Raw genomic sequence first — 26,175 nt, 5'->3', positions numbered from 1 at the left:
AGCTAGAGCCAAAGCAGCACTCTATGGCAGACCTAAAGCCATCCGCTCTGCCAGCAGGAACACAGCTGCAGTATGCTTAATGGTAGTGATTGTTCGATAGGAGGGAATGTATGGCCTTTGCCTATGGCCTGCATAAATATGCATTTGGAGTGGGGGGAGAGGAGGTTTACTTGGACTGGGAGATGGAAAGGCATCTCATTTTCCTTTTTAACTGCTACCCCCACCCTCCTCCTTAAATCATGGAAGTAAGAATAACCTTTTGTCTCTACGTGCTTGTCTGCTGGCCATTCCCTCTGTGCCTCTGCCTTTATAAGTAACACTTGACATGAAGGTTTTGCAAAGTGCAGCCATGCAATAGTGAGGAGGATGTGATGGACTCTTGTTATTGCCCTGTCAGTCAGATGTGCAACTCACTGTCCCAGTTCTGTGTGGTTTTGTATGCTCCCTGAGGATGAGATAAATAATGTGTGTGTTATGAGAGATGATGATAAGGACTAGTTTCTAGTGAGCTATTTTGTTTTGGCCACTAGCAATGCTTGGGCTCTGGCAGATAGTGTACTTCTCTGGGCCTTTTTTCAGTAAACTGTATGCATATCTTAGAATTAATGCAAAAATAAATGTTGTGGGTTTTTTTTTTTTTTTTTTCCCACTCCAGTAAACTGCTGCATAAGAGGGAAAATGAGAAGGTAGATGCCCAAGAAGAAAATTTTCTACCCAAATACCAGCGTGTGAAAGATCTTTGTCAGAGAGCTGAGTATCAAACAGCTTGTGAACAGCTTGGCCAGGTAGGACAAGTGGCTGAAAGTAAGAACCTGTAGATGGGCAGAGCTTTGTATCTTCGCTGTGACATTGTCATTCACCTTGCTGTCAATGTCAGCTTATAAATCAAATTGTTCATTTTGTGGCCTTTGCTCAAAACCATATTGCAGCACTTACGAGATTGGCAGTCAGGAAATTGCTGATTCAAGGGCCTCTCTATTGATTCCTGACTACTGCTAAGAGAACTGTCTCAGCTGTTTTAACATTATATTCCCCAAATAGAATATGGTTGGGATTCATTAGTGGTGAGAATCTATGAGGGCTGCTCCACGAGTAATACCTCCTGTTTTATTATGTTGGCCTACATCATCAGAGACACAGGGGTGTGGCAGTAGAGGTTGAAGCTTCCCACCAATATTTTGTTACATTTTGTTGCTGCAAGACAGATGGCAGCAGAGGGACAGTCTGACAAAATGATGTCTGATGATGAAGCAAAGGTGTGTCCTTAAATTTTTCCATGCAGAAAAAAATGGCACCCATTGACATTCATCGATACTTGCTGAATGTTGACAGAGACCAAACAGTGGCTGTGAGCACAGTGAGGCTGTGGGTGGTGCATTTCAGCAGTGGTTGCAGCTCCAGTAGTCACCTCTGCTGGTACAGATTTTTACGAGCACTGCATGCAGGCTCTTGTTCATCACTAATGATAATGCACAGCTAATGGTGGGGTGACTGTGTTGAAAAAAATAGTGTTTTGTAGCTGAGGATTTGCTTTATCAAATAGTGTTGTGTTCTTTGTATCTGTTGTAGTTTCCATGGAAATAATCAGGAGGTATTACTTTTGGAGTGACCTATGTACAGTGAACCTAACAAATTGGCCTCTTCCAAAGCTCCCTTTGCTTTGAATTTTTAAATTAATTCATTAGTTGGAATTACATGTAATAACAGAAAGCTAACATTCTGTGCACTCAATATATCCCCACTGTTAATGAAAATACATTGTGAAAGCACACGTGCACACAATCTGTGTATATATGGGCACAGAACTGGCTGGTTATGTGTGTAATTTCTTTTACACAACTTTTGTAGTCATACATTAAAATATATTTTTTCACTTTACATCCTGGTGACATAAAAGGGAATTTAGGAAAAGAAAAGTAGAGTAGTATCAATGCATGATATCAGCCTTGGGAGGTTTTGCAGCTTCACCAGAGAGCTGCAAAGGTACAGCAGAGCTGTCTCCAGCAACACCACTTCTGTGAAGATTTCTGCACTCTTAGGTTAATTCTCATCCTCTCAAAAACAGTAAAATTTTCTCTGTGCCATTGCTTTGTCATCCAGGTACCAGTCAGAATAGCTCCTACCAAGGACTATAGCACAGTCCTGCCTGTGGACTTGAGGACAAAGGGGTGAGAGTAGATGGGACAACATGCTAATAATGTGTGAGCGTTATTAGACTGGCGTTGCCTCATATCCTTGCAGCTCAGAGGGCTGTCAGAGTAACTCAGTCTGTGGAATATTACCATCCTTGCAGATATGAGCTGAATGTCTCAGTGAAACTATTGTCAGTAATATGCTATTTAGGCAACACTAGTTCAATTTCTGCTGTTGGAGGGCCAACTTCCTCCTTCTGGCCCTGAAGATCTGGTAGTTCACTGTACCTATGTAATGAGTCCATTGTTCTTTAGGCGTTTGGATTCAATTGATATCCACAAGCATTCTCCAGCAGCTCTCTTCCTCCTAAAGTTTCTTTGTCAGATTTAGGAGACAAGGAGATCATAATGGTCTGCTTTTGCTAAAAATCCTGAACATAAAGAAGTACTTTGGTGTAGTAGTTTGTTGTCATTAAACATCTTGAGCTGAAATTTTAGGTAGCTGGAGGGCAAGCTGGTTTTTTTTTAATTGCCAATATTTGAGAAACTTAGGGGAGAGGTCTTTGTTTCTGCTACAGTGTCATAAGTTGTGAGGGCGAAATGCAGCTCTTCCTTTTCAGTATTTTCCCTTGGAGAGATGTTTCAACTTCCTTTTGTCTTCATCTTCTCAGTTATTTTGAACATTATTGTAAAAACAGAGTGGAAGAGAGACATTGCAAGTGCACGTTGTCACTGAAACCATCTCTATGCATAAAGTAATTCAGCTGCATTCAGGCTTGCTTACTGTAATTATCACTTGTCTCAGTTATGAAAAAAAATGAGCAGGCCATGTATTGTCTACACTCATTCACGGGCTTATGTTTTCTTCTATGGGTAATAAAATATCTTTGGCATCTGTTAAAAAATAAAAAAAAATCTCCTATACATTCCAATGTGAAGGTGTGCTAATAAGAGAGGTGTGTGCTGCATCTTCATTGTCAGGAGGCAGAGAGGAGAATTGTTTTGAACAGTTCAGTCAGACATAATTGGAAGTGATAGGATGAAATTGAGCAAAAAAGATATTTAAGTTGGACATCAGGAAAAATTGCCTAACAATCAAGTCAATTAGAGTCTGGGAAGGGCTCTCAAGGGAGTCTCAATCCATCTAACCCCTGCTCTGAAGAATATGTCCTAGTACTGTGTCTAACAGCAGGAATAGCAGGAGATGAATGTGCTTATTTGAGGGTAAATTGCCCTCAATATGAATGCACCCAGAAATTTTCAGAGTAATAAGAGTAACTTCTCAACTGACAAATGCTTGTTGTCTGTTTGTTGCTGCCATTCACAGCTGTGCATAGTAAGTAGAATGAGCACAAATGAATAGTATGACACTCTCTTGAGTGAGTTTGTGATATATAAATACAGTGGTAGTATTACAAATGTCTCCTGATCCTATAGGATACTCACTGTTATGCAATTGACAGTATCCAGAGTGTTCCAAGCAAGAAGTAGATTTTCATATCCAGATGAAGAAAAGTCTGGGTGGAATGTGGTGCGAGCTTGGTGGCATTCTTCCTCTTGACTCAAACAGGTTTTGGGGATCTGCACAGTTCATGCACTGAGAATTCTGAGCAGTGCCAGAGAATCTGAAGTGCAAGTAGGAGATGAAACAAAGACTCAAGAGGGAATGAGTGGTGAGGGACAAGGGCAGAGAGGTAAGGAAAGCTTTGAATGTGAGATGGAGAATTTGAAATTGCCCTTTGTGAGCACGAAAGCTTGTGGATGCAGTTCTGTCTCCCCAGAAATGCTCTTCCTTCACAAATCGCTGTGACCCTCTTTGACCTATAATCGTTTTGATAAGAGAGCACCAGGATCAGGAAGATGAGGTATTCACACTGTTTAAAACCTTGTTTCAAAGTCCATTATGGGGGATTTTTTTTTTTTTCTGGCAGCTCTAATATATGTAAATTCTTCTGAGTGCAATGGGAATCTGCGTGTTGCCATGTTTTCTTTTTCAGTTAGTGGAGTTTGGGCTGTGTTAGTTGTTTGCATCCAACAAAGGGTGACTGTAGGCTCAGATGAAAGAGCAGCTCAGCATTTATATTCAAGGATTTAAAAGAGATGAGTTCTTTCTTCCCTCATGAAATAAAAAACATTTATCCTGGTACCTAATGGCTTCCACACAAATTCTTTCTCTTCACTGTAGTTCGGCCTTTCATTCTAAACTGACTGGTAAGTGGAAGCTGACCCACTTTCATCTGGCAGTCTGCATTAATGTGCTTTGTGGAAGCCAATTACGATACCAGCATTGCTCTGCAGAGTATTCCCAGCAACTCCACAGTATCATAACAACAGCTGCACAAAATCCCTCTAAATCATGTGCTGCCTTTGTGCACGTTTGCTAAACCTGCGGTACCTGCGGCACTGCTGAGTACGAGTTTGTCTGTAGCAGGATGTCATATACTACAATAACAATGCTAATTTTGCTAGGAAAATTAGTTGTCCGAATTTACATTATTTCATTATCAAATCCTTTTTTTTTTTTCCTTTCCAAACGTTCTATTTGTGTTTATCTTTGATAAAAATAGGATTTTTCTTTACACAGCATTAAAAAACTTCTTTTATGTGGCTGTGTTCTTCAGGAGAAAATTCAAACTATGCAAATTAGCACTTGGTTTCCTGCAGATATTCTGCAAATGAAAGGTCTATTATGCAGGCATCCCTCTGATTGCTTTGTTCTGTACCAGGATAATGAAAAAAATGTTTTTTTCCTAAGTGATGTAAAGATGTCATAAGTAAAATGATGGCGCTTACTCCGTTGTTTCCCCAATTCTCTGACAAAGCATGGAATAGCAGCAATGAAAGCTGTTGCGATCAATATGTGCTTTCCTACAGCAGTTCATAAAGTGGTACTGGAATTATCATTAGATTACCTGTTCTCCTTGTCCTGAGGTCCCCATACCTTGAACTTAAGGAAACTAAGTCAGGTTTTATAAGGAATTTCTTTAAAAACTAGGAAGAAGGTTTTTGATCTGTCTCTTGCTGCTCTTTTGTAGCTCGCAGATATGTCCTGAGGTTACTAAAGAACTTCGGTTCTGTTGATAACGGTGAAGCATATCAAGCCAGCTAGAATGCTGATACTTTTAATAGCTCGTTGGGTGGATCCTCAGAGTTCCTGAATTCCAGCATGAGTTGCACATGCTCAGCAACTTTCACCATCTGTTTCTTAATCTGTGATTACAACAAGAAATGACTTGTTGATAACTTCATACATAAAAAATTTTATCAACCCTCCAACTGATAACATTAGGAGGCAAGTAGCTATGGAAATGAACACCATGATTTATTCAGGGATGTTATTCAAGGATTGTATTCCTTATCAAGAATTAACAAAACTGTCTTCCTCCTCTACCTAGAAATGGACTATTATAATCTCCAGAGGCTGTTTTACTTGCAGGCTTCTTTGGTTCATGTTGCTGTACAGGTCCAGGTGATTTGCATCTCTTGTTAACTGAGACTGTTAAAGCCCCTGTCATTGTATTAGTGGATGTTGCAAGAAGCTTGCCAAAATCAATACTTACTTCTAATAAAAACAAACAAAACCTTCAAATATCCTGGCCAGGGTAACAGTGTAGTTCAGTTCAAAAGACAATGAGCTGGAGGTTGGGAGAGGCAGACTTGGGGTGGTTGGGGGCTCAGTGTGGGGCCTCAGACAAATCAATTCCCCTTACGGTGCTTCTGTTTGTGTGTTTTTTTTCCCTCCACTGCTCATCCAATTTCTGTTTAGGCTGCACTCCTTAGGCTCTTCACTACCTAACACAGCAGTGGGACTATTTGATACTGCTGTCCAATTATTAGAGTAAATTAATTGTATAATTGTAATATTAAATTCAGCTGAATACCTTATTTTTCATTTACATGTTGTCCCACCTGCCTCACTTCAGCTACAGTTTGCATCATAGGAAGTCCCCTAGACTTTCTGTTGATAAATTATTCATTCATCTTGTAGATTTTGGATTTCAGTGGTATGCAGTGTTCGAGAACTGATGTTGAGCTGAGAGCCCAGAGGTGTAAATCTCCGAATCATGAACTGGTGTAAAGAAATAATATCCAATTGGAATGGAGGTCAGGTAGTACTGAACTGGAGTGTCCAGTTTTGTGCAGAAAAAAAGGTATCCTGACTACTCATAAATGAATTTAGGCTGGAAGTTAGAACATTTCTAGCTGTTAAAGCAGTTTGTTTCTAGTTCAGCAGCAAAGATGGGGTTCAGAAAACATCTGTGTAAACTAAAGATGGGTATTGCTGAAGTGTTTTTGTGGGATTGCTGGCAGTGAGAGAGGAACTTCATTATCCTGTAGAAACGTTGAATTCTGGAGTCTGTGCGGGAGGGAGCCTTGCTGGCAGGTAACTGATCAGACAGTTTCACTTTTCGCTTCCCTGTGAAAGGGAATGGAATCTCTTTCTCTTAACAAAAAGGAGGACTGATGAGACACAGCATGATGATTTAGGTCTCGGCTGTGGGAGCTGTATGTTTCTATGGGAATCTTTTCTTAGCAAGATTTGTGTGATCGGTCCTTTTCCCCAAAGAAAACAATGTCAGTTGAGAGATTCACTGAGGGAAACGAGTGAATTGTACAAAAAATCCAGCGGGGAAGGTCATGGCTATTTATTTCTGATTGGAGCCTCAAGTAATGACTTTGAATTAACATCTGTGATAGCAGTAAGGAGACCGTAATGCACACTAATGCAAAAACCATTTGATGATGACTGGGGCTGTGAAGGAAATAATGGATTTCTGTCGCACAGAAAAATGTAACGTGTCTTCTTCCACCAAGGGGTCCTTTGTATGTTCAAGGTGAATAGTGTTAGCAGAGGGAAGTGGGGTATCTGCTCAGACTGCAGCTGCTGCTCGCGTTCATGTTCTTGTCATGTAGGTACTGAAGTCCTAAGTTGCTCTTGTTGATGTATTTAGCAGATAGTTTGTGCTGGAGGAGGGAATGTGTGTATGGGCTGTCTTCTCTTTGCTTTTGCACTGTACCTTTGAACATGTTTTCTGTTCAGTAGTACTAATATCTCTGTTCTCTGATTTGCAGACAAGTTGCAATGAGTAGCATGGGGGGGGGGGGGGGGGGGGGGCAGTAGGATAGGGGATGGAGTAGAAATGTTAGAACAGGCCCAACGCAGTAGGTGGCAGAAAGAGCAAGCATAGCAGCTAACTTGGCCTGCCTGAAGATAGTGGGAAATCTCCAGCTGGAACAGATCTAATGATGAAATGAGGTGTCTGGAACGTTTTGCACAATGTGAGTTTGATGAACTTCAGGGCGTGTTGTAGAAGCCATCTATCTGGTGGCTTGAGTAGCAGTTCTGGAAGGCACTGTAGGAAAAAAGACCACTTCTTTGGATTTTCGATATGAGCTGGAATAAAGATTGTGGGGGAGCTTGGATTTTCCACTGAGTTTTAGTTTGTGTTAAAGCACGCTCCTTTTCAGGATTCAGCTCTTGTGAGATATTACATGCTATAGAACTTGGAATCAGAACACATCTTTCAATCTAATAAAGAAAAGACCTTTAATGTTGGGGGTTGCCAACTAAGGGCACTTTGTTTTCTGGGCTGATTGAGTTAATCCACTGTTTATATGTAATTACATTTTACTGCTGGATTGTTATCATTTTACCTGTAAGCCAACGTATCTCTGGGGCACTCCAGAGTTCCTCATATAGGAATTTAAATATTTAAGTGATTACCTCTTAAAAATATCTGCTTCCAGGGGTTGACACAGGTTTCTGCATGATAGTGTGCTGTGCCTTAGAAACCAACGTTAAATGCTAGAATTCACAAAGTTTAAAGTTTCTTGACTGTCAAGCAGGGGTTTTCACAGTTCTCTTGCAACTACAGCTCCTTTCCCTAAGATTCAAAGTACCTGGTGGAAATGGAGGTAAGTGATATAGCCATGATGTTGCCTAGAGCATTTGTGCTTCTGCTTACAGGCAGACTGGGATGAGTTGTAAGACCTAGATATGTTTGCACACATGCCCATATCTGTAAAAACAAATAAAAATAAAAATAAGAGCTCTTTATTTAAATTTCCTGCCTGGGCTCAGTGTTTGCTTCTAAAGTCATTTTTGTAGTTCTGCACTGCAGTTGTTCAGCTGCGGGCCTGCTAATGCGTACAGCATGCCCTTCTGGTCAAACCCTGAGATATTTTCACTGTGGCATACGGCTGCCTTGGAGAAATTTAAGGTTCACCAAAAATAAAATGAATTCTTCCAGTTAACCTGGAGGGGAAAAATAAGCATCGCTTTCTTGACAGGAGATGAAAGAGCATAAATATTTTTGGGCTACACATCACAGCACTTATTTACTGTAGTTCTCATCATGGCATTTAACTTTCCCTCTGTTGAAACTTCGTTTTTGTGTATCAGACACCTACAGCATAGAGCTCTACTGAGCAGAAAATGCAGTTTGTTTGTGTATTTTCAAAAATAAGGTTCAGATGATTTGTAATGGGGATCAGCAACAAAAATTTTAATGTCTCATTTTACATTTTGCCATTGGAAAGGAAAGTTCATCATTACAGTAAAGTAACTTTTACTTCAAACCTCAGTCTGTGCATCGATCTGGGCATCGATTAGGCTTTTATAAAACAAATGAAAAAAAAGATACAGCAATTTATTCTTCAGAGTTTTAGTTCTGCTCTCCGTCCAGGTAAGTGTATCCTGCCTTACAGATAAAGACAGTCATGCAAAGATGTCTGATTGAAACGTCTGATTGCCACTATCACATTGATTTCCTGTGATTCCTTGTGCTGAAAGTTACGACAGGTTTATCTGCATCACTGCAAGGCTTGGATCATACAGGAGTTTGGACATGATGTCTACTGCTAAGAATTATAGCTCAGGAGACCTGACATCCATCTAAGGAGATGAGTGGACACACCATAAGCCTCTGAACATTTTAAATGAGATTGCTTTAGAATGTAGATAAATCCACTGTAACCAGGCATTTCACTTCTGACTCCTATTAAGTTCTCTATAATGAAAGCACAGTGAAGATACTGTTTTCTTACCTAGCTGACGTGCAAACAATGCGGTGAATTTCAATGCAAAAAGGAAAGCTTTGTTCCCCAAGCCCGGGCACACCTCTCTATGGGAAGTGAAGTGACTGAATCTCCCTCATAGAGCTGTGGGCTGCTGTAAAATGTCATCTCTTTTGGGAGTTGTTGCTGTTTTTCATTCTGTTCTTTTATTTGGAAAAAATCTCAATATTCCAGTGAGTCCTGGGGGCCACAGCTTAGGATTTTATCATAGGAAAAAAGAGAAACGCTTCTCAGGGCTGTGCAGAAAGCTGTGGTGTTTCCAAGACTCTATTTAACACGGTAATAACTGCTATATGATTTAAAAAATACATATATATCTCAAATCCTAGCTCTGTAGCTAGTAGAATGTTGATGAATAAAGGTAAAACTCTTTGCCAGATTGAAGGTGGCTAAACTGCCTTGCCCTTGGCACAGCTCTGACAGCAGCACAAAGGGATCTGTATCCTCTTTGCTTCAGGTTTTGAGTAACAAAAGGAATCAGATTAGATTAGAGATTAGATTTTCTCCAGTTCGAGTGGAAAAGGGAGGGAATTATCACTGTAGAGGCATCCAGTGCAGCTCACCATTGCTGATCAAGCCCAAGGGTGTTGAATGGGGAAAAATTAGTAAGATAAATGCTCACTGAAGTAGGGAGGAGGCATACAGGAAAGGTTATTTCTCTTGTAGAGTATGGGATGGAGCTGAATTGTACACAGGCCTGGAGCCTGGTGCTATTTTAATGGATTGATAGTGGTATAGATTCCTGCCAGCCTGTCAAACAAACTTGCAGATAGGCAAGGATTCTTCTCAAACCTGTAGATAATAAGACTTGGGCTTCCTTGTTAGAGAAGCATAACTGGGGAATATGCCTTTTCAATTGACACCCCCCTGTGTTTAGCTGTAGCATCAATTTTGTTAAGAAATTCCCATTGCTCTGTTTCCAGGAAACAAAATCGGGAACACATGTAAGTGCATTCCAGAAAAGTTCTTTGTTTGGTTTTAAAATGTAAGATCACAAGGAATCTGTTTTGGTAACAGGGGATGAGTCTACCATACTACATAACTCTGACAGGTTGCTGGAACTGGCTATTAGACAATGCAGAGTTAAGACAATCTTTTAATAGCCACATCTTTCTTCCAGAAATGGCAGTGTGTGGAAGATCCCAGTGGGAAGCTCAAATTGCACAAGTGCAAGGGAATGGTGAACTTGGCAGGCAACAGCAAAGGCACTTCCAATCTTTTGCCCAAGTACTACAACAGGAATAGTGAAGACTGCAATTGTGAAGAGAACGAATACAAGCTGAGCCACACGGGACGGAGAAAAAAGCTCTTCTCCAAGAAGAGTAAGTGGACTCATTGTATTTTCTGTCTCTGCCTTACAGAACCATAACTGTTCACAAACACTCACAATTGTCCTGATTTTCACGGACATTGATTTCTACAGATGTCACTGAAGGCAAGCGTATTTGCTGTGTGTCTAAGTATGAAGCAGTGTGCTTTATATCAAACAGTCAGATTTGAAAATAACTCAGTCTGTAGGAAGAGGGGTATGCTTCAAAACAGTGTGTTGTGTTTATTTCTTTCAAAAGCAGGAAATGCAGTACACAACTTGAAGTGGTGAGGAGCACATCCTTATGTAGGCCTTGAATCGTGAGCAGTGAGTATGCCAATCCTCAGTAGATACTGCAGTGCTTGGGGCTGTTACTGCAGTAATTTATATTTAATAAGGATCTGTGTGCTTTGTTACAGAAGCTGCTTCTAACATCCCTTCCTTGTGCTCTGTCAGCAGAGCCAAGGCTGACTTTTAACCAGAGATCACATCCAAAGGGGATGTCTGTGATTCTAGTTTCCTTGGCACAGACCAGGCGCTTCCTCAGAAAGTCCATTCCACTGGCTCTGTTTTAAACCTTAGTCAGACTAACATCTGTATTTGAAGTACATAGTCTAATTATAGATTAGAGAGGCAAATGGCAGCACAGATTACTATTCACTTGTAATGTTTCTTTCGTCTCACTCCACAAATACAGAGCCTTAATTATTTAGCAGATTAGTCTTTCTATATAATGACATGGCACAAGCTTCAAACAGAGAGTTTAAATTGATTTTCTTCCATTATATTTGCCTAGCAAGCTGATTAGTACCTACTAAGCTAATTTTTAGTTGAAAAAAAATTATTGGTTGCAGGATGAAATTACTCAACGACACTTGCAGTTTAAACATGTGGCACAGCAGATAATCTTTAAATAACACCAGAACTTGCCGTTCAATTAACTTTTTTTTCCTAAGACACAGAAAAGGAAGTTCAGTCACAGGGAATCAAATAACAGCAGATCGAAGGCGCTTAAATGGGAAGAGGAAAACAATTAAAGTGAGGGCAACATCATGCTATCTGATAATACTTAACACTTAAGTGCTTTTTATCTGCCTTGTGCTTACTAAACATTAACCAATTCTCGCAACATCTTGGAGAGGTGCTTAAGTGTATAATTACCTTTAGTTCTTGTATTAAGGAGATTGAGGCAAAATTTGAGGGTTGCTTTAGCAGTGGGATCAGAACACCTTTTTCAGTATGTTCTGCTAAGTGCTTTTTACTGTAACATTCATCTCATTGAACCATAAGGCACAAACTTCAGCCCACATCCAGGGTGTGCTGTACAACGGAAGAGGTGAGCTCGGGCCTGTTGACACAGATTCTTGGGTTTGGTGTTGGCTGTTCTTTCACATGTACTTAATCTAACAAATGACACTGAAAACAAATGACCACAAAGCAATACGAGTTAGCATACCAACATTTTTTCTGTGCTTACTTAGAAAGCTGGCTCGCTGAATTGCAAATGAGAACTCAAATACTGATGGTGTGCATTTGGATTTTTATGACCTGTTTCATGAGGCTTGGGATAAAGTGCAGTCTGTGCTGGGCTCTGAGGGCATCTCTGGGGTCTGCTATTCTGAGTTCGATGAGTGCAAGGGATTATACTGCAGTATTATTGAACACCAGCAAGTGCTATCCATGAAACTGAACAGTAACTAAACAGTAAAAGGAAACCCCAAACAGCACAAGGTTGTGCCCACGTCGGTGGTTTAGTTCATAGCAGCAGTGTAGTTTTGAAACTACATCCTTATTGATCTTTCCTATAGTGAACAGCGGAGGTGAATTTGTCATGTTCTAATCTATAGTTGGCTGCAGAAAACTAAATTGGATGCCCTGCTTCTGTGTGCAACAAGACTGTTGCAAACTGATAACACAAGGATTGTGTTTTGGGAAGATAGAAACCAGCAATGCATGGTGAATGTGTGCTCTAGAAGACTGGGCTAAACTGCTGAGAGAGGGGCAAGAGCACCCCTGGTTCTGATTAAATGATTTTCTATTGTATACGTGGCCTGGATACGTTGTCATGTGCGCCATTATGTTTAACTGGCAAGAATGTTTTCCGAATGGAGTAAATTAATTGCAAAACAGAGCCATGTCATAGACGTGCCGTTTGGGTCCTGCGCAATTACACAACTCACCTACAAAGCCTTTATGTGTTCTACACAGCAGTGTGGTTCTCTTGGCTGTGTTATTATTTCTCTAAGAACGATGAAATAAACCTTTGTGATGGGAGGGAAGCTGAAAATAACAATGAGCTCTTAATAGACAGCAAATAGCCAAATATTTGTTTTTCCTTGATGTAGATTTCATCTCCTCCTCCTGTGATGAATAATTATATCAGATTAAAGGAGAGGAAGGATGAAAGGCCACACAGATCTGTGTACAGAGTGTGTACAAAGAAGCCAGTGCATTTTTATTCCTATTTTCACGTAATTTGTTTTCTTTCGAGGTAGTCTCAGTGCTACAGCAAAATGACTTACTTTCTTATAAGAAAAAGTACCTGAACACCTGAACAGCCATTACTTTTAATGCATTTGAAGTCTAATTTTTATGGCAGTTTTGAGAAACTGAGTGTAAGAAAGCTTTTGGAGGTTGTTTGGTTTTATTTTTGTCCCTCTTTGAAACATCCAAGAACTCAGATTCCAAATAAGATTTATAGAACCCCCTAGTTAATGATCAAGTAAAACCACCTCTGTGCCTTTATCCATATTTCTGGACACTTGAGATATATTCAAAGATTTGAGTCCAAATGCCAAATTTTACTTGGAACTTCTAGAAGGAAAAAAAGTCTTCTCTGCAGAATTCAGTGCAAATCTGTAGACATTACTGAGAAATACAAAGCAGGAATTCACATGTCCGGTGCGGGATTTTTTCCTCATGGCCCATTGTTTAAATGCAGAGCTCTTGCAGAATTCTCACATACTGCCTTATTCCATGGTCACTGTGCTGGAAAATACATCAGATGCAAAATATCTATGCAGAATAAATGGTAAAAGGGAAGCCCTGAAACTTTCCGTCTTCTGCTAACATTCTGCTGAGCAGTTGTGTTCCTGCCTTGGAGAAGGTGCAATTTGGGAGTTACCATTGCTCACTGTTTTCTCAGCCATCCCAGAGATCATTTTCAAATGATGTCAGCATTAAATCATGAATTTGGCAGCTGCAAAATAAGTAATAAGGCTCGAGTGGTGAGGTTAAACGCAAACCTGAAGGCTGATAATACAACATAACCTCGCTTTATTCAGTTGAAGAATAAATTCAGATACTGCCATTTGTGCAGCCCGAGATGTGACCAAGATTTAGCTGTAGAAAATCATGTGTGATTGAGTCCACGGATTGTCTGGGGAATTCTGGGCTGGAACAGAGCACGTCCCAGGTGGGACGAAGATGGAAGTGTTTGTCAAGTGACCCAGGAAGGCAGGGCAGGGTGAGCGCGGCACTGAAAACAACTTACTGAGACCAAACATCAGTAATTTGCAAGAGCGTCATAGATATTCAGGGCCAAATATTTAACAGCCTTAGATGTACTTTCTTTGTGAGTTGCGTACACAGGTAAATGTAGGGTAAAGCGTAACCCTGGGGGAAGATCAAGCAGTTAGAGGTTGGTAGCTCTGCCTGCAGGGGCGCAGCACAGATGAATATGGATCTTACTAAATATCTTAACTACTTCCCCTGAAAATGATGGTGTTTGGTACCAATCACAGTACTGAGTGAGCACTGTGGCTATCACGTGGTAACAAGGCAGTGAGTCTGCTAGGAGCTCTCTCACTGCAGAGCAATTTGTTCTTTGTGCAGCTGGGTTAGGACTGGCTGCAGGGGAGGAGGAAGTGGCTCCCAGTTTTTCAGGGGCATGTGCAGACAGCAGCTCCCTGCAGCTACCTGCTAAGGGCCAATGTGCTGGATTGGCTTATTAGACTTGGAAGGAAGGTAAATTGTTAGTTGGCAGAGCTTAACAAGATGAAATGAGGGAACAATCAAAGAAATGGGAGTTTACGCTTTGAATGTAATTGTTAGGGTGTAGCTTTTTGGAACTTCCTCCTAAAAGATAGGAGTTACTTTCTCATTTATTCAAGCATTTCCTGAATGTGTGCCTGGAATAGAGCTGATATTTTGGTTTTGGTGGTTATTTATTTATTTTCCCCTCCAGCTGTGACTCACTTCGCTTACTGTCAGATGTAAACTTTAACTACAGGTGGAAAATGTGCTAAACCAGGCAGTCCAGCTGGTGTTCTGCACTGTGTGTGTGGTACTAACACGTGTGCACAGCTGGACTACTTGCAGGTGGGAGGAGGTGTTTTTTTCTCTTTCCATGTCTACAAAATGGCCATTGAGATTACGCGATCCATTTGGATTTCATGCAAGGCATCTTGAGCGAAGTTAGTCAGTCTGTGCTGATGCCAAAGCATTACTGATGTAAGTGTTGCTTTTGTCAATTTTGGTTGTTCTACCTCCCATTCTTTTTTTTGCCTGCTTGTTTTGCTGGGAAGTTTGGCCTTGACATAAATGTCTCTTCTGTGGAGTTTGGGATTACAGGAAATGCTGCTCTTCTCATTGGGCACATTGCTTGAGTTTTCCCCTTATCAGATTGCAGAAGGAAGAGTCAGTTCTGTTCTGCTGACGTGTGCTGTGCTCCAGCTCTGTGTAGAGGGGAGGTGACCAGAAACACCAAGACTTGCTTCCAGTAACATCTCAGATGATTCCAGACTATGAATACAGAGCCCAGAGTCAGGCACCGGGCAGGGAGAAGACAAGAGGCTTTGGAACTTCCATGGTTTTTTTTTCTCAAGGAGTGAGATGATTCTGCTTAATGTAATGTAATGTAATGAGTAATGAAATGAGTGACGTGAGGGGTCACTGGGAACAAGCAGGAAACACAGCCAGAGATGGACTGCACAGAAATATAGATGTGGATTAGATTCCATAACTAGGATATATTCATGCTGTTGCAGACCAAACAGAATAGTAACTCTGGGGCATTTGGGCCAGGACAGAGAGCTTTGGAAAGCAGTAAAAGGCAAAAAGATCAATGGGAATCTCATACTGTGCAATGTCAATTCATAGCAAATATTTCATTTTGCCTTTGGGCTGCAAATACAGAAGCAAAGTGTGAGGGAGTGCATAGCACAGGAGCGTGGTGTTTAGCATGGAAACTTGCTGTCTGATCTGTACGTGAGAAAAATAGTTGCAAATAAAAGAATTAGATGCTAATAAAGGTAAAAATTCAGATATTAATCCCTCCAATGGAAATCAAGAAGCTTATCTTGAAGAAAGAGCATGGAATGGGGAAAAGCTCAGGCTAACACGGGATACTTCCTGCTGAAACGTGGGACAACAATCTGGGAAGTGCTGCAAGAATTCTGGCACGGGGGCATTTTACAGTAGCCAACAGAAGGCTGACCTTACACACCCGGCTGTCTTGATTCGTTTTTAAGGTCTTACTGCCATCTAGCGACTTCTGGGGGAAGAGCAGAGTGTCTTTGAACGAGCTCGCAAGGTGATGGTGAACAGATACATATTCTTTTCCCTCTGCCATCCTTGTGCATTATATCTGCCCCTCCCCTGCTTTAACATAACCCATCTATCCGTGCAAAAGGTGGCACCCCAGAGGAAAGCTGCAACAAACAGCATTTGTCATCAGGTTAATTCCAGTATCACAATGTGGGCAGATTTTTTCCAAGAACCACAGAAGACCAAATTGTACCATGCTGTTCTCTTCTTAATCCTCTTACTTCTTTCTCCATGCAGAATACAAACCGAGCTATGCCCGGAATCGCTCTACCCGCTCTGTATCTGTTGAGCTGAACGGGGCCGTGTTTAACTTGGGTTTGGAGGATGGATACCAACCTGTCTTACCGAGAAACATCACCAAGCGGCACAAGATGCAGAGGGCTGTTCTTCGTGAGGAGGAAGATAAAGACATGGCTGAATACAGTGGCACTGGAGGCATTGCAGAGTATGCAGCCCCAAATCTAATAAAAGTGACACATAGGTGAGTGCATGTGCTGTATTCCTATATGCTTTTGCTCCTTCAGTGGTTGCTTTAAATAAGTGGATGTATTAACTTTTGATAAGCGTACTGTGCCCCTTTTGGATACCTGGTTGTAGTTTCCTATCATTGGTTGCTTTGTATTTCAAACACCAAATCAGTCCCCAGGGTATCAGCAGCTTCTCAGAGCTTCCTGTACCCAGTGCTAGGAAAGGAATATCTGTATTACTGATGCAGTTGGGTGAACCGTGAGCCTTGGGAAATGGAACATTGGAGAGAGCTGCTGGAATTGTCTGGGTTTTAAAGACACTCTAATAGCTAACAGTCTGTTTCTCAGTTTGCAAATCTAGGGGTTGATGGTGCATCTCCAACTGAACTTACTTACTTGAATCACCATTTGCGCTTCTGAATTATGAGAAAATCCATCAGTAACTACTGATGATGTGAATTAAATTCTGTGATGATTAGCTTGCCTCAATCTATGTGAGCAAGTAAGCTGCTGTTGCAATCTGTGCTTTCCATTTGACTTCAGTTTACAAAGTTTTAGAGACTTGTTGATATAAGGAAAGGTAGGCGGGCTGACATCAGCAGAGTCCTCAGTTTTTTTGAATATGCAGGACTTATAAGTCACTATGTGTGTTTGTTCTTCTGAAATGTGTTAAATCAATTCTTTGCTGCCTTACTGGGTGAATCCCAGATCCATAAAAGGAACTGGCACAGAAAGTTGTATGTAACTCCTGATGAGTGCCCACAAACACTTGCAGAAAAGAAGGCAGTGGGGCAACACGTGAGGTGATTTAAAGAAAATAAAGGAATATTGAAAAAACCTGAGCTTCAACTGAAATAAGCAATCAGGATTAAGGACATATTTGTTATTCCCTAATAAACTAACCGAGTTCGTGCATTGAGCATTTTGCCTTTTGTTTTTTCCTTAAATCTTAACGCCTGGACTGCATTAGAAGTTACTGAAATAAAAGCCCTCCACATTGTCAGAGGGTATTTTGCCTTTGAAGTCAGGGAGGTGTATTTGAAAAAGTTTATTCCTTTTGTAGAAAAACACAAAATGCCTTTATTTTTTTCCTTTGCAGAATTATAGTAAGTCTTACAAAGAAGCACTTTCTCCTTGTCCCTATCCCTGTACTACTTAATTATGCATAGGGAAATTGCTTCTGAGTAATGCTTTCAGTGCTTCCTAGTTGGCAGAGATGAGTTATGTAGACAGCCTAATGAATAAACAAGAATTCTGTGCAGCGCAATTTACATGCAGAAATGAAGCAGTCAACAGGTTCTACTTGATAGGAATATTTTTGATAATTCTTTTCTTCCTTCTAAAAAATTTCCATGGCAACTCCAACCCAAACTTCTTTCCCGTCTTGTAAGATATTCTCCTATTCTCTTGAGTGAACATTGTTTTGAATTCTGCATGTCATTTCCAATCTGACTTCTCATCTGTCCTGGAGCTGTGTAATTAAAACCAGCTGTCTGCATTATGCATTTATCTGCTGTGGTGAACACCGTTTGTTTCTCCACGGCCAGGTGCTACATCCTGGAGAATGACACTGTGCAGTGTGACACCGATCTGTACAGGTCACTGCAAGCTTGGAAGGACCACAAACTTCATATCGACCACGAGGTCAGTGATGATATCAGTCACGCATTTTCAGCGTGTGATTTTAGCCTGTCTGTGGGCTGATAGGATCGTGCTGTGTATGTGTCTGTCTGCCTCTGGCTGTCTTTGTCCCTCCCTGGAACCTTTTGAACTTACTGGCTGATGTCTGAATAGAGATGTCATAGATAATTAAGTTATTCCAAGCAGGGCCTGCTGTAATCTCTTACCAAATTACATAAATTCTCAGCAGTCCTACTTAAGAACTTGCTGGTCCCTTTCCGTGGTACATATTGACACATACTAAGGGAAATACATACTGAAAATCTTACTAAAAGTCTGCTAGAATTAGAAGAAGGCAATCTCAGTATCACCGTGATCTTCCAGTTCTTTTTTTGTTTCTTAGAAAATGTAAGCTAAGTTCCCAAACTTAGGTTAGAGTGCCAGAGAAAATGAGATCACTTCTGTCCGGTTGTGTTTCTGATTTAGGATCACAGGGCTGCATTCCTTGTCTGTTTTTCTTGACCTCTCTGTCATCTGTCTGTGCTTCAGCAATCAGTTATGTACTCCCATCAGATTTGTGGTCTCTGATGGTAGTTTTGCAGTGACTTCATTGTTCGTACTGGAGGACTTTTTTTTTTGTTGTACAAGGAATTGAAGCAGAAGCCTGCAATACCTGTCTGCATGGAAGCAGGCTGTGCTGTGTGAGAGCTAGGTGAACAAAAGCAGGAGTTTCACTTACTGAAGAAATAGGTGGTTAAAAATAAACCATGTGGGTGGCACAATGAAATTAACTGCTAGTGCACATGCTGCATGGCCAGCCATTGCCAGCGCCCTGTGAAATGACAGACTTGATACTTTTCCAGAATCTCTGAAGAGGGGACTTACAGCACTCCCCATCCCTGCTAGGTTTGTAGCAGGCTGAACTTCTAAGGACTTCATTTGCCTATGGGGAACCTTTCTCCTTTGCAAATGTACTAAAGACCCTAAGAGGGAAAATCGCAGTGGATCGTCCGTCTCCTGAGACTGCATGGCAGTCCCTTTCTCCCTCCAGTGCCATGCTCTGCTTTCACATTCTGTCTGCAGGCAAATTGTAACCCAAAAAGGTTCCTCATGGCTGCATTTTCCTTTCAGAAACGTAGATAATCTGAAAATGGGAGGTGGGGATAAGAAAGCATTTGGTGGCAGTGCGTTTGAGAGGGTTAGAATAAAATTCAGTGGTGCTGTATTTTTTTAACCTATTTGTTTCATTTTTTTAGATTGAAACTCTGCAAAATAAAATAAAAAACCTGAGGGAGGTGAGAGGGCATCTGAAGAAGAAGAGACCTGAGGAGTGTGACTGTAACAAGATAAGGTATTTCTTGTGTACTTCTGAGTAGTTATCTGTACTATGGAAGTGCAGCTGATCTGTCTTCACAGAAAGGATTAGAATTGGTTTTGCTAAGTGGTTGCCTCCTGTACTGTTGCCTAATGCTTTCTGCAGCTGTCCCTGGTACAAGGCCTGTCTTCTGCCAGCAGAAATTCAGCTGCTTCTGTGCCAAGTGGCAGTGATACAGAAGATCACATAAAATGCTTTTAAAAGTTAGGTGTGACAGTTAGGTATGCAAGATAGTGAAGTTGCTTCTGTTAGATACTAGAGATTGGTATCTTAAGCTCTGCAGCCCATTTTCTGAAAACTTGCTTTCCACTGGGATTTTCAGTGTGGTGGAATGATACACAAATCATCTCTCTTAATAAGAATGGAGTATAATGGATATATAGGATATAAAGGATAATATAGTGGTCAGGTGTTCCATTCTTCAGGGCCCATCTCGTAGCAATAGTGCAATATTAAGCAGCTATGCCTTGTAGGAGAAGCAGTAATTTAACAGCTGGAGCAGAGAAAATGCAATCTTGTAACCACCACTTAGCACAGCAGATTTTTATTTTTTTTCCCTAGTAAATTTGACTTTGGGATTTTAAATGCATCAGATGGTACTAGGATAGTGGTAACACATGAAGGTCTCTGTGTAGTTGGTACTTCATCTTTCATTAAATTGTGTCTGGACAACTGATACATTACTTCATTTGGGAGGAAAACAGCAGGAAGGTGATTTTAGCTTTCTGTCATCTTATCCTCTGAATTATAAAACTTGTGATGGTATCTTCCTAATATGAGGAAACAAAAACTAATGACAGCTAAAATTAAAATTACCACTGGAATGATGTCTGGACACATACTGCAATTCAGTAGTAGGCCACCAGGTGTCATAATGTACAAATGATGTAAGGAAAAGAGGCACAGAAAATGCTTGATCCAGTCCAGCACAGCTGCCTTGTATTCACCACATATTCCTAGTAATAAATTGAAGGGAGAAGTGACACTAGCTTAAATCTGCTTTGATTTAAAGTGAAAGTGTAGTGTGAACAGGATTGGTTCTCTTACTGTTGTTTATCAGCAATGCTCTTTTATTTTCCAGTTACCATTCAAAACACAAAAGCAAACTGAGGCACAAAGGATCTAATCTTCACCCTTTCAAGTAAGTGAAGGTTTTCTCCTTTGAAACAGAGAAAATACAAGATAGTAACATTCGGTCTATTCAACAAGCCAAAACTAAGCAGAAGTGATATTTCATTTATCCTATGCTAAGAAGAGTACAGGTATCTGGGAAAGGAACCAGGCCCGTGGTAGAATGTTTCTAAATGCATATCAGAGACTTCAGGCAAACCCATTAAACCCCTTTGGCTACATTTGTTTCCCAGTATCTTGGAATTGCAAGGAGTAATTCCCAGAGCCATTGGGAAGAGAAGCCATTCATTTAAGAAAACAGCAGTTCTTTCTTTCCTCAAAGCAGCTCATTTTATTAGCTGCTTCATTTTTTTTTTAGGTGTGTTCAAGTATAACAGAGTCAGCATGACCCTAATGTTTCATGTGTGCAGGAAAGCCCTACAGGAGAAAGACAGGCTGTGGCTGCTTCGAGAGCAAAGACGAAAGAAGAAACTGCGCAAACTGCTGAAGAGAATAAAAAACAATGACACATGCAGTATGCCTGGCCTGACCTGCTTCACCCATGACAACCAGCACTGGCAAACTGCGCCCCTGTGGACATGTAAGGATACATCTGGGTGCAGTATACTGGCTAGGATGAGTTAGGATTCTGGAAGTTACTCATATCATCAGTTAAGTAGCCAAAGGCACATAGTTTTCCTCCTACTAAATAATCTGTGTTTCAGTGTTGGCATTTTCCTTACAGCAGGCAAAGGAGAAAAAACAGCAACCTAAAAACCCAAACTGTGTTTGAATACCTACAGCTATTGCATAAACGACAGTACGGAGTACAGTTGTCTCAGCAGCTGGAATGTTTCCTAGCCAGTGAGGACAGGGAAAAACAACTAGCCAGACACTGCTCAAATTAGCTGTATTCTGAAAGCTAGGTATGCAAAGAACAAGAAGCTGATGGTGAAAGGCATTCTCTGCTTTAGAATTCAAGAATGACAGAGTAACTGCCTGTGAGTAAAGCAGTGCCATGAACAAAAAAGTACTAAAATAAGCAGTGCCTAAAACTGGCAACATGTAGCTTATGTCTTTGTGTTTTCATTTGTAGTGGGTCCTTTCTGTGCTTGTACCAGTGCCAACAACAACACATACTGGTGTCTGAGGACAATCAACGAGACCCACAACTTCCTGTTCTGTGAATTTGCTACTGGATTTTTGGAGTATTTTGATCTCAATACTGACCCATATCAGGTACCTTATCGTTGTATGGCTCTGGAAATGTACGAGTGTTCTTCACTGATGATGTATTGAAATAGCACAGTATTGGTGCAAGATACATATGCATCAATTCATGTAATGTGGTCCAACTTCTTTCCTGATGGAAACAAATGACATATATTCCATACAAAGCAATACCTATTCTGTAACAAGAGCCCCCATGTATTGCAGCTAATTAATGCAGTGAATACGCTAGATAGAGATGTTCTCAATCAACTGCACGTCCAGCTCATGGAACTAAGAAGCTGCAAAGGGTACAAACAGTGCAATCCAAGAACTAGGAACATAGATTTGGGTAAGTGCTTTTCCTGTTATACTCAGAGATCACCCAATAAATGAGTCTTTTACTTAACTGACATGACACTTTCATTAATCAAAAGGATTTTAGAATGTATTTATGCTTATAATGTTTTGTTGAGCATGACTGCATGCACACATTTTTGTATTGTTTGTTCAATTTGTGTTATGTATCAGGTCCAGAAACTCAAATAGTGTACTTGAATACTGAACTATACAGCTGCTGAAATGCAGGGAGAAAAGAGGAGCAAAGAACAAAACTAATGAAATGAGTGAAAGAATACCTAATAGCTGCTTCCAAGCTTGCAGGCTCATGGGATAACTGAAGTTGGAAGGGATTTCTGGAGTTCAGATAGTCCAACCTTGTGTTCACTGCAGGGTCAGCTCTGAGGTCAGACCGTGTTACATCGTGGCTTTATGCATTTGGATCTTGAAAACCTCCAAGGATGGAGACTGCACAATCTCTGGGCAACCAGTCTAGCAGCTGAATTTCAGCATTCCACCTGAAGACTTAATTTTTATAAATATTTATTTTAGAGACAATACAGTCCAGGCAGCCTTATTAATGAGTGGCTTACAGAAATAGCTTTAACCTCAGAATAGAGAAGAGTACCTATGCTGATCAGATTTCCCCTGTGTTAGTGCAGGGTTGTTGTAAAGTAACAGCAGATCTAGAAAGGGAGGCACTGAGGAATGCACTCTGCTACCAAAAGATGTGCTCTTCTAACTATGCCTTTATATTCCACAAAGAAGGAAAGTATTCTTTTTCTAATCTTATCATTTCTTATCCCTTAAATTTGTCCTGGGTCTACCAAGAAATCATCTGGCTTATACACTTCCTTTTTGTTGGTGGTGGTTGTGGTGGTGTTATTTAAGTTTAGCAAGACAAAAAGTACAGTTAATTACATTTCTGCTTTTTAAACTGCATATCTTGTCTACTCCTTAGTACAATTAAGATGACTTAAAAAATGCAATTAATAATAAATAAATGTGCAGCCATTAGAGCTTAAACACAGTCACTCGAAAAAATACTGTTATCTACACAAGTAAGTCCACAGAAATCCAATGTTATTTCAGGTCTTATTTAGTACATGTACCAGCTAGAGCTGTATGTTTGAAATCAACAGGTCTTGGCATTTAAATAACCACTGCAGGACATTTACAGAAAAGTTTCAAATTTATCATCTCAATTTACAGCCTATTTTTCTTAGAATAAGGAATTAAATATGAAAATAAGAGTCCTAAGAATATTAACATGTTCATTATGTCTTTCTTTAAATTGTGCCTTACCTTCTGTCTCATCTGTTGCAGGCTATGGTTAATAACGTGTTAATTTTTCCTCTTCTAGGACTTAAAGATGGAAGCTATGAGCAGTACAGGTACAGATTTTAAAATATATGTAATTAAATGATTGTTCCTCCGTACTGACTTCAAGCTAAAGAGTTAGGAATCCAAGATTAGGAACCGTCTAAAATGGCATTTGCAATGTTTTTCTATCCGAGTTAGCTTGAAACAGTGGAGCTACATTTGTTTCAGTGTTACAGCATGTTCTTCTAATATTTGCAGTCAAAATTCATGCTAAACTCTTCTCTTCCCTCATCTTTCTGACTGTAGTGCTGGTTTTCTTGGTGATGGTTAACTTTTTTCTCCTTTTACTGCTTGAAAATTAGGCAGTTTCAGCGTCGAAAGTGGCCAGATGTGAAGAGACCATCATCTTCTAAGTCACTGTGAGTTGGGAGCAGTTCATGAAAAGCATGAGCTTTTACTTACCTTTCCGTTCTTTACTTTTTGCCTGCAGCACCTTTTTAACACCATCTGTTCTCAGGGAATGCTACGTTGCAAGCCCTCTAAATTATACAATAAGTATTATGCTGACTACTGCTGTACAAAACCTGTTAGTGCATGTTTTATGGGAATCTAGCAATAGTATGGTTAAGGCAATTTCAAATTTGAGCATAGGTGGACTCTCAATTATAATTCTTCTACAAGAATTATAGAGCATTATGTTGGTTTTGTCTAACCTTGGAACAGGAGGAAGCTTCCTCATGTTCTATCACGCTGTCCAGAAATAAGAGGACTGATCCAACCACAGCCTCTCTCAAGTTGTGAGCAAAGAAAGCAAATTAGAACAGATGGTAGTCCTATTTGTATTTAAAAAAATCTGGAAATTTGGGGCTATTCTGACATTATATTAAATTCCAGGATCGTTTGTTGCTTATTTTTCTGCCTTTTGAAACTTGAAGATTATACTTTAGCTCAGTACAGTACTATTAGTTCTCAACTTGCCAGACCTCAAAGGTAAGATATAAATTTAAAGACAAAAAAAAAAAAGAAAAAAAAGTTTAAAGGTTTTTGCCCTGCATAGGACCATTGAAAACATTCCAAGTACTTCTCTAAAACATTATACACTAAATCATGTTTGTTTTATTTTAAAGAGGACAGCTGTGGGAAGGATGGGAGGGCTAACTGCCTCAACTGCTGGACCTCAGCGAGGACATGAACTGGCCAGAACTTGAATTCGTGTACAGACTAAGCAAAAATATGTATGATTTCAGAAGAATTTCAATGTTAGCTTGGAGGACTGGATGAACTTGGAGGCCAAAATAGATAGTGTTTGCACTGGTGAGTGAATTAAATAGATGAAGTGAAATTACAGGAACCTGCTGCCAGGAATACAGGTCTCTTTCAGATCCACTCTTGTACCTGCTTTTTGCTTTGGATTATATACCTCACCTGCTGCACAAGGCTTTTTACTTCAAGAAGATACCACTAACTCTGTTCCAGAAATTGACAGAAGAGGAAATACAGCTGCATCCCAAAGAGGATTGCCATCCCAGTGGGCAAAGTGTCCTCAAAGACAGTGGAAGTAAACTATGTTTCAGTGCAACTATGCCTTTGGATGTAAGGAGACAAATTTCAAAGCCAAGTATATCATGGACACTTTGCTTCCAATGGGGGTAAAGTTAACAGCGAAAAAAAACCTCGTAAGAGATTCAGGAATTCAAGTGAGCAGCACTGAATATTCTCAATACCATGATATCTCTCAAATTTCCTCCTCTGAGGATATGTTTTAGTTCCACATCTACTTGTCCATCCTATTGACACCTCTAGGAAAATTAGAGAAAATCTTGACTAACAGGATGTCATATTTTTGGAGGGGTTGTGTAAATATTCATCAGCATACTGTTTAAAAATATAATTTCCTTCAGGTTGTGAAGAATTTTGTTAATAAAAGTGTGGAATGCCCACATACCATTTCTCAAAATGTTACTTAATCCTGCATAGCACATTTCAGAATTCATCCGCTTTTAGAAGTACAGAAGTTTCAGTAAATGTACATCCTACATTTTAATGAAATCAAATTTGTATCAAGTTTTTTCGTGGGTAGCACTATTTTGTGTGTTCAAGACCGAAACCATTCATTTCAGAAAGGAACATTTGCTTTGTAGTGCAAATTTTAGACTTATTTTTTAAAAAAGGCTTCTCTGCGAACTTCAAAATCATGACCAATAACTTATAATCTAGTTATAGTTCAGTCTACAGTAGATGTTCTCAATGAGAGTTATTGTTTAAAAACTTACTTATAAAAGAAAAAGATCCATCATTTTACTAAGGAAGCACAGTGTACAGAGTCTATTTGAGTATCTTTGTAATGATGTTATTAAATACACTGTAGTACAGGCACTAGCAGTGCTATTTTTATCATTTTTTCCACGTTAATCTGCTAACTAACTACTCTAGAGGCGCATGCAACAGCAAGCTTGTGTGATAACACTCAACCAACTGTGGCCTTCACTCTTAACAAAGAGAGTTTGCAAAACACAAAATTGCACTTCCGGAAACAGTGTAAAGATATGTCAAGGAAATGACTTTTGATACTTTTTGCACAGTAGGTAACTCAAGAGGTATTATTTCACAGGAGATACAGACCTCTGGTACCACACCCCTGTCCTTGAAAATATACCTGAATTTAGA

At 40.1% G+C, this 26,175-nt stretch overlaps 1 protein-coding gene across 5 annotated transcripts in view; it reads left to right on the top strand.

Moving 5' to 3' along the window:
• SULF2 (sulfatase 2) overlaps nucleotides 1-25,450 on the top strand; it is a 149,984-nt gene extending 124,534 nt beyond the window's left edge. For 3 of the 5 annotated variants that reach the window (XM_040650930.2, XM_015296715.4, XM_417386.8), the window contains 12 exons: nucleotides 656-785; nucleotides 10,330-10,531; nucleotides 16,303-16,546; nucleotides 18,080-18,176; nucleotides 19,409-19,503; nucleotides 20,609-20,668; nucleotides 21,069-21,238; nucleotides 21,734-21,876; nucleotides 22,075-22,198; nucleotides 23,549-23,579; nucleotides 23,871-23,927; nucleotides 24,636-25,450. In XM_040650930.2, the coding sequence (XP_040506864.1) occupies nucleotides 656-785; nucleotides 10,330-10,531; nucleotides 16,303-16,546; nucleotides 18,080-18,176; nucleotides 19,409-19,503; nucleotides 20,609-20,668; nucleotides 21,069-21,238; nucleotides 21,734-21,876; nucleotides 22,075-22,198; nucleotides 23,549-23,579; nucleotides 23,871-23,927; nucleotides 24,636-24,666 (1,384 nt within the window). In that variant the 3' untranslated portion in view covers nucleotides 24,667-25,450. The remainder of the gene's footprint in view (nucleotides 1-655; nucleotides 786-10,329; nucleotides 10,532-16,302; nucleotides 16,547-18,079; nucleotides 18,177-19,408; nucleotides 19,504-20,608; nucleotides 20,669-21,068; nucleotides 21,239-21,733; nucleotides 21,877-22,074; nucleotides 22,199-23,548; nucleotides 23,580-23,870; nucleotides 23,928-24,635) is intronic. The other 2 variants (XM_040650938.2, XM_040650939.2) reach the window with 1 other exon arrangement.
• Nucleotides 25,451-26,175: the final 725 nt, after the last annotated feature.

This window comes from Gallus gallus, chromosome 20 (genome assembly GCF_016699485.2).
Source record: "Gallus gallus isolate bGalGal1 chromosome 20, bGalGal1.mat.broiler.GRCg7b, whole genome shotgun sequence".
NCBI classification, from domain to species: Eukaryota; Metazoa; Chordata; class Aves; order Galliformes; family Phasianidae; genus Gallus; species Gallus gallus.
This window is presented reverse-complemented; position numbering and strand designations above follow the sequence as displayed.